The 14453-nt window shown below is 57.9% G+C and overlaps 1 protein-coding gene across 5 annotated transcripts in view; it reads right to left on the reverse strand.

Annotated features, from left to right (window-relative positions):
- PDE2A (phosphodiesterase 2A) overlaps positions 1–14453 on the reverse strand; it is a 78055-nt gene that overhangs the window by 34042 nt on the left and 29560 nt on the right. The window contains exons 1-2 of one of the 5 annotated variants that reach the window (XM_040964110.1): positions 10670–11010; positions 9688–9749 (exon numbers count right to left, since the gene is read on the reverse strand). The exons of 3 other annotated variants lie outside the window; for them this stretch is intronic. In XM_040964110.1, the coding sequence (XP_040820044.1) occupies positions 9688–9749; positions 10670–10850 (243 nt within the window). In that variant the 5' untranslated portion in view covers positions 10851–11010. Of the gene's footprint in view, positions 1–9687; positions 9750–10669; positions 11011–14453 lie in introns of those variants that run through there. One more of the 5 variants, XM_040964114.1, reaches the window with a different exon arrangement.

The raw sequence follows: 14453 nt of genomic DNA on the forward strand, positions 1-14453 counted from the left end.
GGGGTTCATCTCTGGCATGCCCCTGCCTCCAGGCTCCTCTCTGCCACCTTGGGGCTTAGTTGAAACCCAAACAGACCGCCTCCCTTCCTCTCTCCTCAAGCCTGCCCGGGCTTCTCAACCCTGCCATCCCTGGCAAGGGGCACCGAGTGCTCCGGCTACAGGGAGCTGTCTGGTGAGGAGAGCAGGGTCTCATAGTCATAGTTACATTAGTGGGAAGAGAGGAGCTCCTCTAGACCCGGACTGCTTGGACCCTCCTCACCCCCTCACCTCTCCTCTCTCCTCCCCTCCTCCTCACCCCCTCCACCCCTCCTCATCCCCTCACCTCTCCTCTCCCCTCCCCTCCTCCTCACCCCCTCCACCCCTCCTCACCCCCTCCACCCCTCCTCACCCCCTCACCTCTCCTCTCTCCTCCCCTCCTCCTCACGCCCTCCACCCCTCCTCACCTCCTCCTTGGCAAAGCAGGCAGCGAGGCTAGGCTGCTGAGGCACAGAACAGATGTGGGGGCTGGGGACGGATGTCCCTGTGGCAGGGAGATATCATATGGGCCCTGGGTCCCTTGGTCTCCTCCTCCATATCTCCTGCCCAGCTTTGGACCCCAGACACAGAGGGTCTCCGGGGAAAGCCCCCATCCAGTCTCCCTCCCTGCTTCTAGTCTCCACTGAACCAAGCCCCAGAGAGGGGAGAGCTGGCCAAGATGCAGTCCGTGGGCCACTGGCAGAGGCAGGCTCCTCGCCCCACCCCCAGCCCAGGCAGGCCGGCTGGCATGCAGTTATTTGCCCTTGGAGGGCCCAGGAAGTCACAGAGCAAACATCTAGTGCCTGCATCTCCCACCTGCCCTTCCAGCTCACTTCCATCCCTCAGGAGCTAGGACAACAGCCTAGAGACACTGATAGGACTCCTGGACCTGGGAATTTCAGCAGAGCCCAAAGCAAACTGTCCCCCTCTCCAAGAGCCTCAGACAGACCTTCCATATGGTTCAAGGTTAACTTTATCTTGACAATGACATAGGTTCACTTTCATGTGTCATTTCTGATGAGAAAATTCTAGATGCATGTCTCACAGATGAGCTATCTGCTCACTTCATGGAGACTTCTGACTCTGCTGAGACCTCAGCTTGCATATGGGCTACCCGCCGACTGGCCACATGGTGTGGCCCCTGGACCAACACATGATCACTGTGGATATGTCCCTTGGGTCACTAGAAGGATATTTGTGTGGAAGCATGTGTAGCTCTGCTTCAGCAGGAGACCAAGCGTGGGCGTGGAAACATGAGCCCCAAGTATGAGTGTGTTTGTGGCCTCTATCCTGTGGCCATACCTCACAGCTGTGTCTCTGCAGGTGTGATTCAGGGCAGTGATGTCTGTGAAAGCTTGGCATATGCAGTGAGCGTGAGGCTGTGTGCAGTGAGTGTAAGGCTGTGTGCAGTGAGCGTGAGGCTGTGTGCATGTAGTGTGAGGCTGTGTGTAGTGAGCATGAGGCTGTATGTACAATGAGTGTGAGGCTGTGTGTACTGAGCCTAAAACTGTGTGTACTGAGTGTCAGGCTGAGTGCAGTGAGCATGAGGCTGTGTGCAATGAGTGTGAGGCTGCGTGTACTGAACGTGAGGCTGCGTGCAGTGAGCATGCTGCTACTTCATCTTGTCTTCAGTCAAGCACATGAGTATGTGGTAAGAGTGCTGGCACCTGAGGGGTCCACATCTCCTCTGCCTGCATTCTCATCACTTCCTCCTCCAGATCTGGACTGTCTGCCTCACCCACTGTGCACTACATGTAACGCACAAGTCTTCCAACCTTGGTAAGACAGTCCCTTCTCCAAGAGCTGCTGAGGTGGCTAAAGTGAAACCTTCCAAATCTTGCCTGAGCTGGTGGTCAACAGGGGACAGGAATACCTTTGTGCAAGTCAGGAAGTGACTGACACCTCTGGGAAGAGGCAGTGTGGAGGGACAAAGCTTGTCTCAGTGCCCTCTGCCTTTGCGGACATGGCCTGGCTGAGTAAGAGGCAGGACCTCGCAGGTGAGCTCAACTGAAGATCGGCCAGCAGCACGCTCATGGCGTGGGCCAGGCTGGCCAGAGCCTCAGAAGCCCACATGATCAGAGGGAGACATGAAGGCCGGGAGAGAAATGGCCTGGGCTGCTAAGGGAGGGGAAACCGAGCTTTGGGCCATGTACTGAAGGGAGCATGAGCATGTGGCAGGGGAGGGGTATCCCAGGAGCAGATCCTCCCTGCTCCCCGGGGCCGGATCCCCACCCAGTGTGAGTAATCAAATTAGGAGGCTTCTTTTTGAGCAAACTGCGTGGCCTAATTGAATGAGGCAACAGGGGCCTGGGCTGGAGGCTGATGGAGAGGTGGGGGGGCTGCAGGAGCCAACTGGGGAAGGTGGAGGAGGGGGTTGTTGACCACACCATAAGCAGGACACAGGATCAGGGAGAGGAGAGGCCTGGGGTGTGGGAGGACATGGTCATACAGCTCCCAGCTGTACTGTCATCACCATTACCCAGGGCCTGGGATGCAGGGCCTGGGATGCAGGGCCTGAGCAAGCACGTAGCAGGGGGCCAGAGACAGCAGCCATGACAAGCACTGCTTCCTGTAATCTTCACAGCACCCGCCTTGGAGACCAAGGAGACCAAGCCCTGGGGAGAAGAGGAGACACTGAGGGCAGAGCCCAAACAGGCCCATCCCTTATGGCGCCACTGGCAGCACAGCACACCTGCCTCCCAAAAGCCTAATTCACACCAGCCCATATCAGGACCAGATGCCACTTGTCTCCACAGCAAATGGTTGGGCTTCATGCACCCTGGCAACCAAAGTAGAGCCTCACCACTTCCCCTCTATAGCACCCCAGGACAACACACAGGGACATATCTTGTCCCTACCCATGGTAGGTCCCCCATGCTCAGAGACGCACTGTCATTCTATGTTGCCACACATCAGTGAGTGTCACACACAGGGACCTGTCGCTGTTAACCCCACACCCTCAGTGTCACACACAGTCACACACAGCTCCCTGATGGTTCTGGCTTCTACTGCCACATTCCAGCATCATCCAGAGCTGCCTAGCCTTGAAAAAAAATCCCACCTGAGATTTGCTTCCAAATATTTCAGTAAAACAACCTCTGGGGGAAATATTTACAAATCATGTTTGGTAAAGAACTATGATCTAGGATCCAGCATGGTGGCCTAGCAACTAAAGTCCTCACCTTGAACGTGCCAGGATCCTATATGGGTGCCAATTCTAATCCCGGCAGCTCCACTTCCCATCCAGCTTCCTGCTTGGGGCCTGGAAAAGCAGTCGAGGACGGTCCAAAGCCTTGGGACCCTGTACCCATGTAGGAGACCTGGAAGAAGCTCCTGGCTCCTGGCTTCATATCAGCTCAGTTCCAGCCATTGTGGTCACTTGGGGAGTAAAGCAGCAGATGGAAGATCTTCCTCTCTGTCTCTCTTCCTCTCTGCATATCTGACTTTGCAATAAAAAAAAAAAATCTTAAAAAAAAAAAAGAACTAGTATCCAGCATATATAAAGAACTACAACTCAGTGACAGCACAGAAGCCAGCCTTGTGGCTCAGGGGGTTAAGCCACCCATTGAAGTGCCAGCATCTCATATCAGTGTACTAACTCAAGTCCAGCTCCCTGCTCACACGCCTAGGGAAGCAGCAGAAGATGGCCCAGGTACTGAGACCTCTGACACCACTGTGCGATACCTGAATGGAGTCTCAGCCTGGCTCAGCCCCAGCCACTGTGGTCATTTGGGGAGTGAGCTAGCAGATGGAAGATCTTCCCACACTGCCTTTCAAATAAAAACAAACAACTCTTCAAAGCAATTATCAAAATAACCCCAAAATAAAACACTTCATCTCCCTTGACCTTCAACCCTCTCCAGCCACCCCACCCCTTCCCTGCTTCTCTTTAGCCAAACGGCACTAAAGGGCCATCAGTATCCCAGTCCTCAATTTGCTCATCCCTCTGGGACTAATCTGGCCCCCAGTCCCAGTATTGGTGACAGGGGAATGACTCTCATACACACAGCTTGGCTCCCCCAAACCCTCCCTATGAACCCCGTTCCTTCCGTGGCTCATGCTCCACACTCTTGCTCTTCCTTCCTTCCCTTTCATGTGCAGGGCCCAGCCTCAGTCTCCCACCCCAAGAACCCCCTCGCCATGCTCTCCCCTAGGACAGCCCAGCAAATGTCTCACACTCAAAGACTCCTCATGCATGCATGGCTGCTCAAAGGGCATCTTCTTGGATATCTGCATTCACGTATCCAGAGCGGGTATCTCAAGGTGTATCTCCTGCCCTCTCTGGCCCTTGCTCCGGCCTTCCCTGAGCTTTGCCCAGCTCACAGACATCACCATCCATCACTGGGCTTTGTCAACCAAAACCCAGAGTGACACTCTGTTGTCCCTGCCACTCAACTTTCTCATGCATCAGCAGGTGCCATCACCTCTCCCTCTACAGCAACTTCCTAACTCTTCTGCCATCCCCTTAACCCCAGCACTCCCATGTCCTGCCGTGGGAGCCTCTGCAACCACAGCAACCTTCCAGAACAATCCATTGGACCATGTGACTCACTGGCTGAAGCCCTTGGCACCTTTCCATGATGGTCACAGCGGCATGCACTCCTGTTTCATACAGAAACACTCTTGCCCAGAATCACACATGGTGGGGCCAGCTCAGGACCCCACACATTACCCAGTCCCTGTCACATGCTGAACGTCAGCTCCATGTGTCACACCCACTCAGGAGCAGACACCAGAGCCACAGACACAGCAGCACACGTGTTGATCCTCACGGTGACACATCCTTGTCATACCCCTTGCTCTCCTTGGTGTTACACATGCAGTAGCAGATAGTATGCAATGTCACACACTTGGTGTCGCCAGGGTGCTACACTCAGTGTGACCAGCACAGTGACTCACTCTTCCCACCCACAGCACCCCCCAGACAGCATCTGCCATTTGGTGTCCCACATCTCAAGCCCGGGGATCCCATGGTCAGTATCTTGGTGTCACTTTTGGCAGCATCCCACCCCCACCCTGCGGGGCACCGTAGCCAGAGTTGCTGTGCGTGTCAAGGTTGCTTCCTGTTGTGCTCAGTCCTCAGCCCCTGCTTGTCCTGCAAGGATTTCCTGCCACCAGGGCCCCATTCAGGCCAAGCCAGGCTGGGACCCTCATCCCCAGGCTCAGGCCCAGGCTGGCAGGAGCCCTGGCCACCCCGCTCCCTCCTTCTGACCCTGGTGAGATCCATGACACCTTCCATGATCCCCTCCCTGGCCCCATTCACTTGATGTTCCCAGTGCCCGGGCTGTGCTGGTCCCCAGGGCATGGGCAGAGGAGATGACTTCAGGATCTCGCCCCACACCTTGGGGCACGTGCATTTCCCAGGACACTGCCCCGCAGCAAGCAAGAAGCTGCCTGACATGTCAGAGCAAGTGTCCAAGATGGGCAGCATGAGGCCCAGCCAGGGAGCTTTCAGCAGCTGACAGGGAAGGGTGGGAGGCAGAGGGCCTGGGGCACTGCCTAGAGGAAGACAGCTGACAGCAAGAGGAAGGCTTCCGTGTGGGGATACAGGCCACAGCAAGGGCTGGAGGGGTGGGGGGCAGCCAATGAGGAGAGTAGGCTTAGTGGGGGGATGCTGCCAGGAATATAGACAGGGTAGTATGCTGGGAGGGGCGAAGGGTGCCTGGAGCTGCAGCACCCTCTCCTCACCTGCAGCTGGCACCCAGACCCAAGCTCCAAGCAGGGACTTCCTGGCATCCTCCCAACCCTCCCGCCCCAGGCTTCCTGGCTCTGCCTGTGGCCCCACAGTGGCCCCCACATGGCTGCCAGGGCCTCTGGCCCAAGGCCCGCAGGAGGCCAGTGCACACGCTCCCCACACGGCCCGAGATAAACATTTTACCGGGAAACGGAACTTGTTCTCTCAGTGTTTACAGCCCAAGGCCCAGCAGGGCTGGGGAGGCGCCAGCCATGAGAGCCGCCTGCCTCAGTCCACAGCAGCTATGCAACTCTCAGTGCCCACCCCTTTCTGAGCTTCCACTGCGGGCCTGCTGGAGTTGGGGAAACAAGGGTTTCACCTCCCAAGACCTACCCACTGCCGCCCCTCTCCATGCCTTGTTCACAAGCCTGGCCCACCTCCTGGGCTCTGTCTCATCTGGGTCCAAGTGCTCCCCCAACCCCAGAACAGGTTCTCATGCTGGCAGAACCTAGGACCTCTCTGGGCCTTGCCCTTAGCTAGGCACATGCACAGATGGGCAATCAGACAGCGAGACGTGCTGGCGCAGCAGCTGTGACAGAGTCCCTGGCCCCAAGGCCCTGCATGCCCGACAGGTGGGCACAGACAGATGGCAGAGCCTTGGGGCCCCTGCAGACACCAGATGCTCCAGCCGACTTGTTGGCAGCCGCTGCCTGGGGGTCATGGGGCACCGTCAAGGCCCTTGGATGAGGTGGGCACAGCTGCCACTTGGCAACAGCAATCACTCAAGAATTCTTATTGCAGGCCTGAACCTGCAGTAGCACTTCCAGCCTGGCCCCAGGCAAGACTCAGCCCACTAGTCTTTCTCTCTCTCTCTCTCATACACACATACACAAGCTGTTCCTGTCCACCAAGCAGCACTTCTCAACCCCATGGTGATCCTACTTCACATGCCTCCAGCCCAAAACCAACACCTGCTCTGCCTAGAGCGGGCCCACCAAGCTGGGCCCATTCATTCATCATGCTGCCTCGGCCTCATCCCAGCTGTCTGAGACCAGAACTCGGAGGGGACTTTCTCAGCCCCAAGCCTGCCTCCAACAGCCCACTCTGGGATAGGGTCCTTGTTCCTAGCCCCTTGGTTTACATGTTTCAGTCCTGGGCTGGTCTTGGTTGCCCTCAGCTGGTCCCAGCAGAAGCTGGCTGTGTGGAACTGCCCAGCTGAGCTCATCGGTCACATCCTTCTAAGTGCCAAGACTTCCTCCTCCAGGAAATCCCCAAGACTGTCCTGACTGCATCGCCTTTGAAGAACCAAACCCAACTCTATTCAAAGCCAGTCTCATTTGTGCACAAAACACTGAGTGTCTGTTGTGTACCAAGTCTATGCCACAGCCCATGTGGGTCCAGGAGAGCAGGGAGCAATAGATAAAGCAATAGGTGAAGTCTCACCAAGGGGGCAGAGCCAAGCAGCACACTTGGGAGTTAAGGGTGGATACCTATTTCCTTGCCCAGGTCTGCCTCTGCCCCGACTGGCATGCCCGAGACATCCCATGGACCATGAGGATGGCAGGAAAGAGGCACTGATTCAGTATGTTTAGTGCACTGACTTCCACTTCCTCGGCCCCTGCTTCCAGAGATGACCATGAGGCAGGGACCTAACCATGAAATAGGGCCCCAGGCGGAACCCCAGGAGCACCTCTTCTGAGCTGGCTGGCTGGCATAGGGGTAGGGGGACTAGCCAGCCAGGGTGTGCTAGGCAGATGCTGCCCAGCTGGGGATGGGTGCTGGCTGCCCTGCTCTCTGGCTGCCACCCAGCCAATGCCAGGGCAGCATCCAACACCCACACAGAGCCTCCAGCAACCTCAGCCTGACCCCACAGCTCAGCCTGGCTCCAAGGTTCATACCCTCGAGGGAAACAGAGAGCAGCCGACTCCTGCCCAGGAGCCAGGGAGGGTCAGACCTGGTCCAGGCAGGCACCTTAGCTGACCGACTGCATCTGTAACTTGCAACCACACCCACAGCAGTGAGGCCTTCCTGTAGTGACAGGGTCTTGCTGCTGCTCATACACCCAGGAAGCGGTTAAGCGGTTCAGGCCTTGAACTCCTGCTAGTTGAACCCCAGGATTCACGCAAGATCATCATCAGGCTCCCCAGTTCCTACTCCCTCTCCTTCCCACTGTCCCTGGAGTCCAAGCAAGATTCGGCCCCCCTTTGTTGCCTGTGTGGTCCTCTCTCTGTCACAGGCCATTCCTTCCTGGGGCCTTGATAGTAACAGAAAGCCAAATGGGTCTCACCCAGGGAGGCTGTGTGCAGAGGACGGGGTAGCGGAGCTGGGAAAAGGGGCAGAACTTGAACTTGCTGAGGACAGGGCCAGTGTTGAAGCAGAGGGGGCTGTGCACGGGGGCACACGCAGGGAACCTAGAGCTCCTTCCCTGGGGCTTGGCCCCTGCTGCCCAGGCGAGTGTCAGCTCTCAAAGCCCCCTCCCCTAGCAGCTTCCTGGGTAGATGACACATCCAATCTCTCCTGGCGGGTGGCCTGCCGGTTCCCAGGCACACCATCTGTCCCAGCTCTGAGGGGAGCCCCCGCCCATGGGGAATGCCATGGCAATCAATACATTAATCATGGCCTTCTAAGCCCTGCCTCCCTTCCTCTCCACATGCCAGCTCCCGGCTACGGGGGGGTGGGGGGAGGTACGCTTGCAGGTCCTGGGCCTCCCTCCCCTAGCTCACTTGTGCCGAGACCGTTGGGCACCAGACCCAGTGTGGGCACCTCTATCCCAGTTCATCTTAGGAGGGGGAAAGGGGGCTTAAGTATAAGACAAAGCCAAGCTCCACCCTCAGCTCTGCCCTGATCCACTTGCTGGGTGACCCTTTGGGCCTCAGAGCCCACCCCCCACCAATGTGCAAAGGGAATAAAAGGGTAACAGCCATGCCTTACAGGAGGCTAAAAGAACTGAGCAGGGGCATGGAGCTGCAGCTTGTGCACAGGGTAGGGTTGCCATGGAGGGTTCCTCCACTTTCTCACAACACAGCCAGCCACAGAATTGCACTGCTGGCTGCTTCCACCAATCCATGCACACACACTCACAGACATGTACCCCTGTGCCAATCTGCAACATTCACAACCCAATCTCTTCTGTATCCCAAAGCCCCTCCCAACAGTAAAGACTCTTACGAGGTGTCCCGGAGGGAGGAGCAGGTACAGGGGATGGCCCGTGGCATTCAAGGACATGCTCAACGGGGCCCTCCCTGCATTGTTGGAATCCACCATAGGGCAGTGGAAGGTTTGAGAATGAAAAAGTCAGGGCCAGACATCAGTATGGAGTCACATGGTGGGACAAAAAGGGTATTGGTGGCGTAGCATAGTGGGTGCCAGCAAAGCAGAAGTCCCCCTCACACCTGTCCACAGTGAGGACTGGAGAGCTCAGAGGAGGGAGCATGAGTAAGCTCGGTCAGGTGGTGCTGGCAGACAGCTGGGCGGGAAGGATTGCCCAGAGGAGAAGGGGAGGCTAGAGCCCAGAAGGGTTTAGGAAGCTGGAGGGAGGGGAAAGCTAAAGAGAACAATTTCAGGAGACAAGAACAGGTAAAGGGGGCACTGTGGCTGGGCCAGGACTGCAGGGGTGAGGGGAGTGGAGAGGGAAGTATGGAAAACTGTCCAGCAACAAAATGGCATGTCCAGCCATGTAAGGACCAGGATAGGGACTAGGGAAAGCTGGCAGGCAATGAGGGTCCCAGGGCTCTGGTAGGAGGCAGGGATGGAGAAGGGAGACTGGCAGGCAGGGCATGAGCAAGGAGCTGACATGGCCCAGGTACGGTGGGTGGAGGAGAAATGCTGAGGGGGGCAACGTGAAGGTCAGGTGTTTCTGAGGTGAAGGGGAAGGGATGGGTGGGGACAGTGTGAAGACGCCCCAGAGGCATAAGCAGGGGCTTGGGGCAGGGCTGGGATGCAGCTCCAGCCTCCCCAACTCCCAGGGCCGGCCACACCTCCCTCCGCTGAGCTCTCACCTCCAGTCCACTGGCTCTACTTCCTGGGGACTCTGGCTTCTGTGCAAGGGGGTCCAGGCCAGCTGCAGAGACAAGAAAGCCAGGGGCTGAGACCTGCTGGGCCTCTCCCCTCATCCCCAGCCTGCCCTCCAAATGGGAGGCCTCCTTTTTTTCCTCCTGGAACCTTGTCTGGTTGCACCCGCCTTGCCACCAGCCCCTTTGGCTGGTTGTAGACTTAGCACAAAGCTGGGTTCTTTCTGCCCAGGACTCAGAGCTGAAACAAGAGGGTCGCAGCCTCTTCTGAGGAACCCCACTTACCCTTTTACTTCCCTCCAGGGAACTCCACCACCCCTCTCCAAGCCTACAGTTTCTCTGGCTATAGTAGGGGCCCTGTAGCATCCAGCTCACATGTGGTCACTGAACTTCCACACTGGACTGGGCCTTTGCTCACAGACCACCAATGGGGATCCCAGACCACTCAGAGTTGCCAAGAGTCCCTGGTGTGTGGTCCCATGTCCCACCAGCATCATTGCCACAGCCCCCCCCCAACACTGGCACTGGCGGGGGGCTTGCCATGGCACCCCTGGCAGTCCCACGTTTCCTCTAGAGTCCCCTGCCTCCCACCTCCTGAGAGCCACTGCCCCTCCCCACCCCCACGTCCAGCATGCCCAGGCATGGGACAGGCAGCGGGATATTCTGAGCCTGGCTCCATGCCCGTCAGCTGCTGGCCGCCATGCCAGCCTGGCGCGGGCGCAAGGCCTGATTTGATTTGGCAGCTTCGGAAGCGTGTGGTGGGGACGGGGCGGGGGAGGGGTGAGACACCCATTCCTGCTGGGAAATAAACAGCCTCAGGCACCAAGCAGGCACAGGCAGACTCAGATTGGTAGGAGGGGGTACTTCTGAGGTGCCCACTGTACATCCCCCAGCCCGTTGCCTGGCACTGGCCCTGGATGCCCACAGTGAACTGCTGGAATCTCTGCTCTGCTTGGGACAATGGCTGCACCTGGCATGGTAGTGGCCAGCTGCCTGGTCCTCCCCCAGGTCTCTGTATCCTGTGGGGTCTTCCTTCCCCAAAGAATGTCTGTAGCTGGGTCCCACATCAAGTGCAATGATGGGGTCCTCGTGCAGGCCTTGGCGTGGCCACCCTGTAGGGTTGTGGCCTGACAGGACCAGATCACCCACATGCGTGCCTCTGTCCTTGGGCCCGGTATGCGTTGGCTCAACCCTGTTCCTTCCCTCTGTGTGATGACCCTACTCACCCGGCTGCGTCCGGCGCAGGAAATGAGGGGGAGGGCTGGGATAAGGGCCTGACCCCCCGGGGCCCAGCCCTTCTGTCCACACAGCCTGAGCCGTCTGTGCTGCCCTGCCCCATGGGACTGCCTGCTCCAGTGGGATCTCCAGCTCCCTGCAGCTGGCCCTGCACACCCATCACAGGCACTGTCCAGCTCATCCTATCCCCTGTCAACTTCCAGTTCCCTCCACTGACTCCAAACTGGGTGGAGAGAATGAGGACTTCTGAGTAAGCACACCCCAGCCTCAACCTCCTTCTCCACCTCCCTCCAAGGCCAGAAATGCCCAGCTCACACCCTATAACACAGACTCCCTAGGGAACCAAGCCCCTGGGAGCCTAGGACTCCACAGCCTCCTTAGAGAACTGTTGCTGGGGCCATATGCTCAGAGGAGCAGTCTCGTGCTCAGGGGTTCACAGTGGGTCAAGGCCGTGCCCCAACCACCACCAGGCAGGGAGGTCAGTAGGGTGGAGCCTGCCTGGGGGGAAGACGCCATGTCTCATCTGTCACCGCCTCTCCATTGTCCCACCAGCCTCTGGGGACCTCAGAGCTCTCCCCACCCAGTCACAGGAAGCTGAGCCCCTCCTGGAGACATTGGGGGAGGGGCCCCTGTCTCAGCCCTGCTCTTGGGGTCACAGAGGAGGAACTGAGGCTGGCAGATTTCTGTCAGGGAGCACGGATGAGCCATCTGCAGTGATCCTGGAAGGATCCCTGGAGGAGACATGTCCTAACCCTGTGATTTCACCTTGGACTTGTACTCCTGGCGATGCACTTGCACATCTTGTGTGTCCAGCACATGGGGTACACCCCAACATGGAGGCCTGAGCTCCAGCCAGTCTGAGTGTCAAGTGCAGGATCTGCCCAAGGCAGGGGCAGCCAGGTAGCAGGGACAGCGACAAAGGGAGGGGCCTTGGCCAGAAGAGGCAGGGAGAGCAGCTCAGGCTGTGGGAGGGCTGAGGACTGGGGAAACCCACGGTGCCTCACCGGCTACTGCCACATGCCCCATAATGACAGTCAGAGCTCTAAAACCCACCAACAGGAGCCATGAGACCCTGTGCTCCTGGCCCTGGCAGTGCTGGTGTGGACAGCAAGCACAGCCCAGGGCTCTGTGCAGCCTGCTCTGGGCTAGCTTCGTCATCTTAAAGATGAAAAAGCCTTGGACTTGATGGTCTAGCAATCTTTTGAGAAAGATTTGGAAACAAAGATAGTCAGAGACAAGGCGGCAGGGGTCTGCTTCCCAGAATAGGGAGAGAGGCCAGGAGCAGGTCAGCAGGTGGAAGAGGAGAGTCCCAGGGAGACCAGGTGGGGCAGCTGGAGAAGGGCTCCCCACTGAGACCCTGTCCTGGGGCCAAGACAGAAGGTAGCAGACAATAGACCCTTGTGAACAGAGGACCCAACAGCTGTCACCACCCCACCTGCTCTCTGGCCTGTGGGAGGAGAAACATGGAAGGTGCCAGAGACGGGCCCTCACTCCCTAACCTGAGCTCCCATCCCACTTCTGTCCACCCACTCACCCACTCACCCACCACTGCCGGAAGACATGGGCACTGCAAAGTCCTTTTTTCTCTGACTGGAAAGTCCCTGAATTTGGGCAGCTGTCCTTGGTTCCCAAGGACCCAACCAGGATGGGCATCCCACATGGCCAAAGCTTTTATCCTAACACCCAGAGCCCTTCCCAGCCCTGGCCAGGTGCAGCGGCATGAGCAGAACTCAAGAGGCACGGAGACATGGCACAGGCAGCCACAGGCAGGCTGGTCTCATCCCAGGCTGCACTGAGAGTTCTGGCCTGGGGCCTCCCTCCCAACCACCCACAGGGGAGGCTAAGGCCCTGGCCTCTGCCCTTGTCTGAGCCCTTTGTACTTGGGGCCAGCACAGGCTGGGGTGTCTGTGTTTCCATGTTGGTGTCCAGGAAGCGTTCACGTCCTGTTTTCCCCCTCGGACCAGAGCTGCTGGGGAAGGGTGTGTGTGTGTGTGTGTGTGTGTGTGTGTGTGTGTGCATGCGCGTGCACGCATGTAAGCAGGCCATCTTTTCCTTCTCCCCACCCAGCTGTAGGCATTTCTGCCCCAGACTCTGGGGCTGGAAGGACAGGGTATACCCCCACTCTGCCATGGTCTGCGGTGGCTGAGGAACAGAGGCAGGGGCTGGAGGAAATGGCTCCCTGGCAGACTTCAGCAGGGGGTGCACAAGCAGGAACTGAGCTCTAAGGGTCTCCACTCCCCTCAGCCTGCCCAGCCAGCCCCTCGCAGCTTCCTCTCAGGGGGGCCCCAAGTTCTCTGTCTCCATTGCGTCTTGTTAGGTTTTTATTAACTGAACACTGACATTAACAAGGCAGGTGCTTGCAGCTCTTCCCAGCAGCCCCATTTAGAATCATTGAATCATCAGATCATCAAACCCTAGAATCCTGGATTCACAGAACGTCTGCACCTTCCGTTCCGGGCCTCAGCAGCTTAAAGTCACAGAATGTCAGAATCACAGCCACACCCCCCACACAGCCTGGGGAGGAGTGTGCTGAGAGGCCCCCGCCCCCACCCCATGAGAACCCTGAGGGACAGGCCCCAGCTCTCCAGCTGCAGTTCACCAGTTCCAGGGAGACACTGACCCTCAACTTTCTCCTTTGACCCCACAGACAACACAGCCCCGGAAAAATGGTCTTGGGCAAGATGGCGGGAAACGAAGCAATACCACAGCGCGGGGAGTGCCGAGCAGACCTCAGCCAGAGAGGAAGGGTGCCACAAACCACACCACCTATGACTTCTGAAATGCAGGGGTTCTGTCCCAGGGTTGTAGCTTCCCGTTGTTGCTCTCGCTTTTGGTCTTCCACCCCCATTGCCTGCCTTCCCACCACCCCCTACAGGGGTAACCATGAAATTGGGGATAGGCCGTGCACAGGCCAACTCACTCCCGGTGGAGGGGTGGCAGAGAAAGTAAAACACCTGGCCCCTGAAGCCAGCAAGCTTCCCAGAGCTGGGGCCCTGGCAGCTCCTCTCCGGAGCACAGGGCTAGGAGGTCCCCGAGCCCCAGGGGGCAGCCGCACCAGAGGCAGCCAGCTCCAAAGCACCACAGGGAGCAGCTGAGGCTACAATTTACATCAGAAGGATCACGTATGTTTAGCATTTTCATAAACTTCCATCTCCTCTCGCTTGGCAAAGCACTCAGCCATTTTTGGATCTGCAGTTTGAATCAGGCTCACATTTTACCGACTGTTTGAATTTTGGGTGTCTGAACACCGTCTGTCCAGCGCAGATGGACGTCTCCTGGTTCCAGGTAAAGCAGCAGCCCGAGGCGTCATCCTGCTCCCCTACTCTCCCCCAAAGGAGATCCTGGGTCCTGGGTAGGCCTGGCCACCACTGCCACCCAGGGTCCTAACCCTTGCAGCCCTCAGCCTGCACAGCGTCCACCCACACAGCCTGGGCAGCAGCAGCAGCCTCCTACCCTGGCCCCTCACCTCAACAGGCCCCCATCTCCACCACTGCCACCACTCTTCAGTCAGTTCCTCG

The sequence above is a fragment of the Ochotona curzoniae genome, unplaced genomic scaffold, assembly GCF_017591425.1.
Source record: "Ochotona curzoniae isolate NIBS_2020 unplaced genomic scaffold, NIBS_Ocur_1.0 scaffold_3223, whole genome shotgun sequence".
Classification (NCBI taxonomy): Eukaryota; Metazoa; Chordata; class Mammalia; order Lagomorpha; family Ochotonidae; genus Ochotona; species Ochotona curzoniae.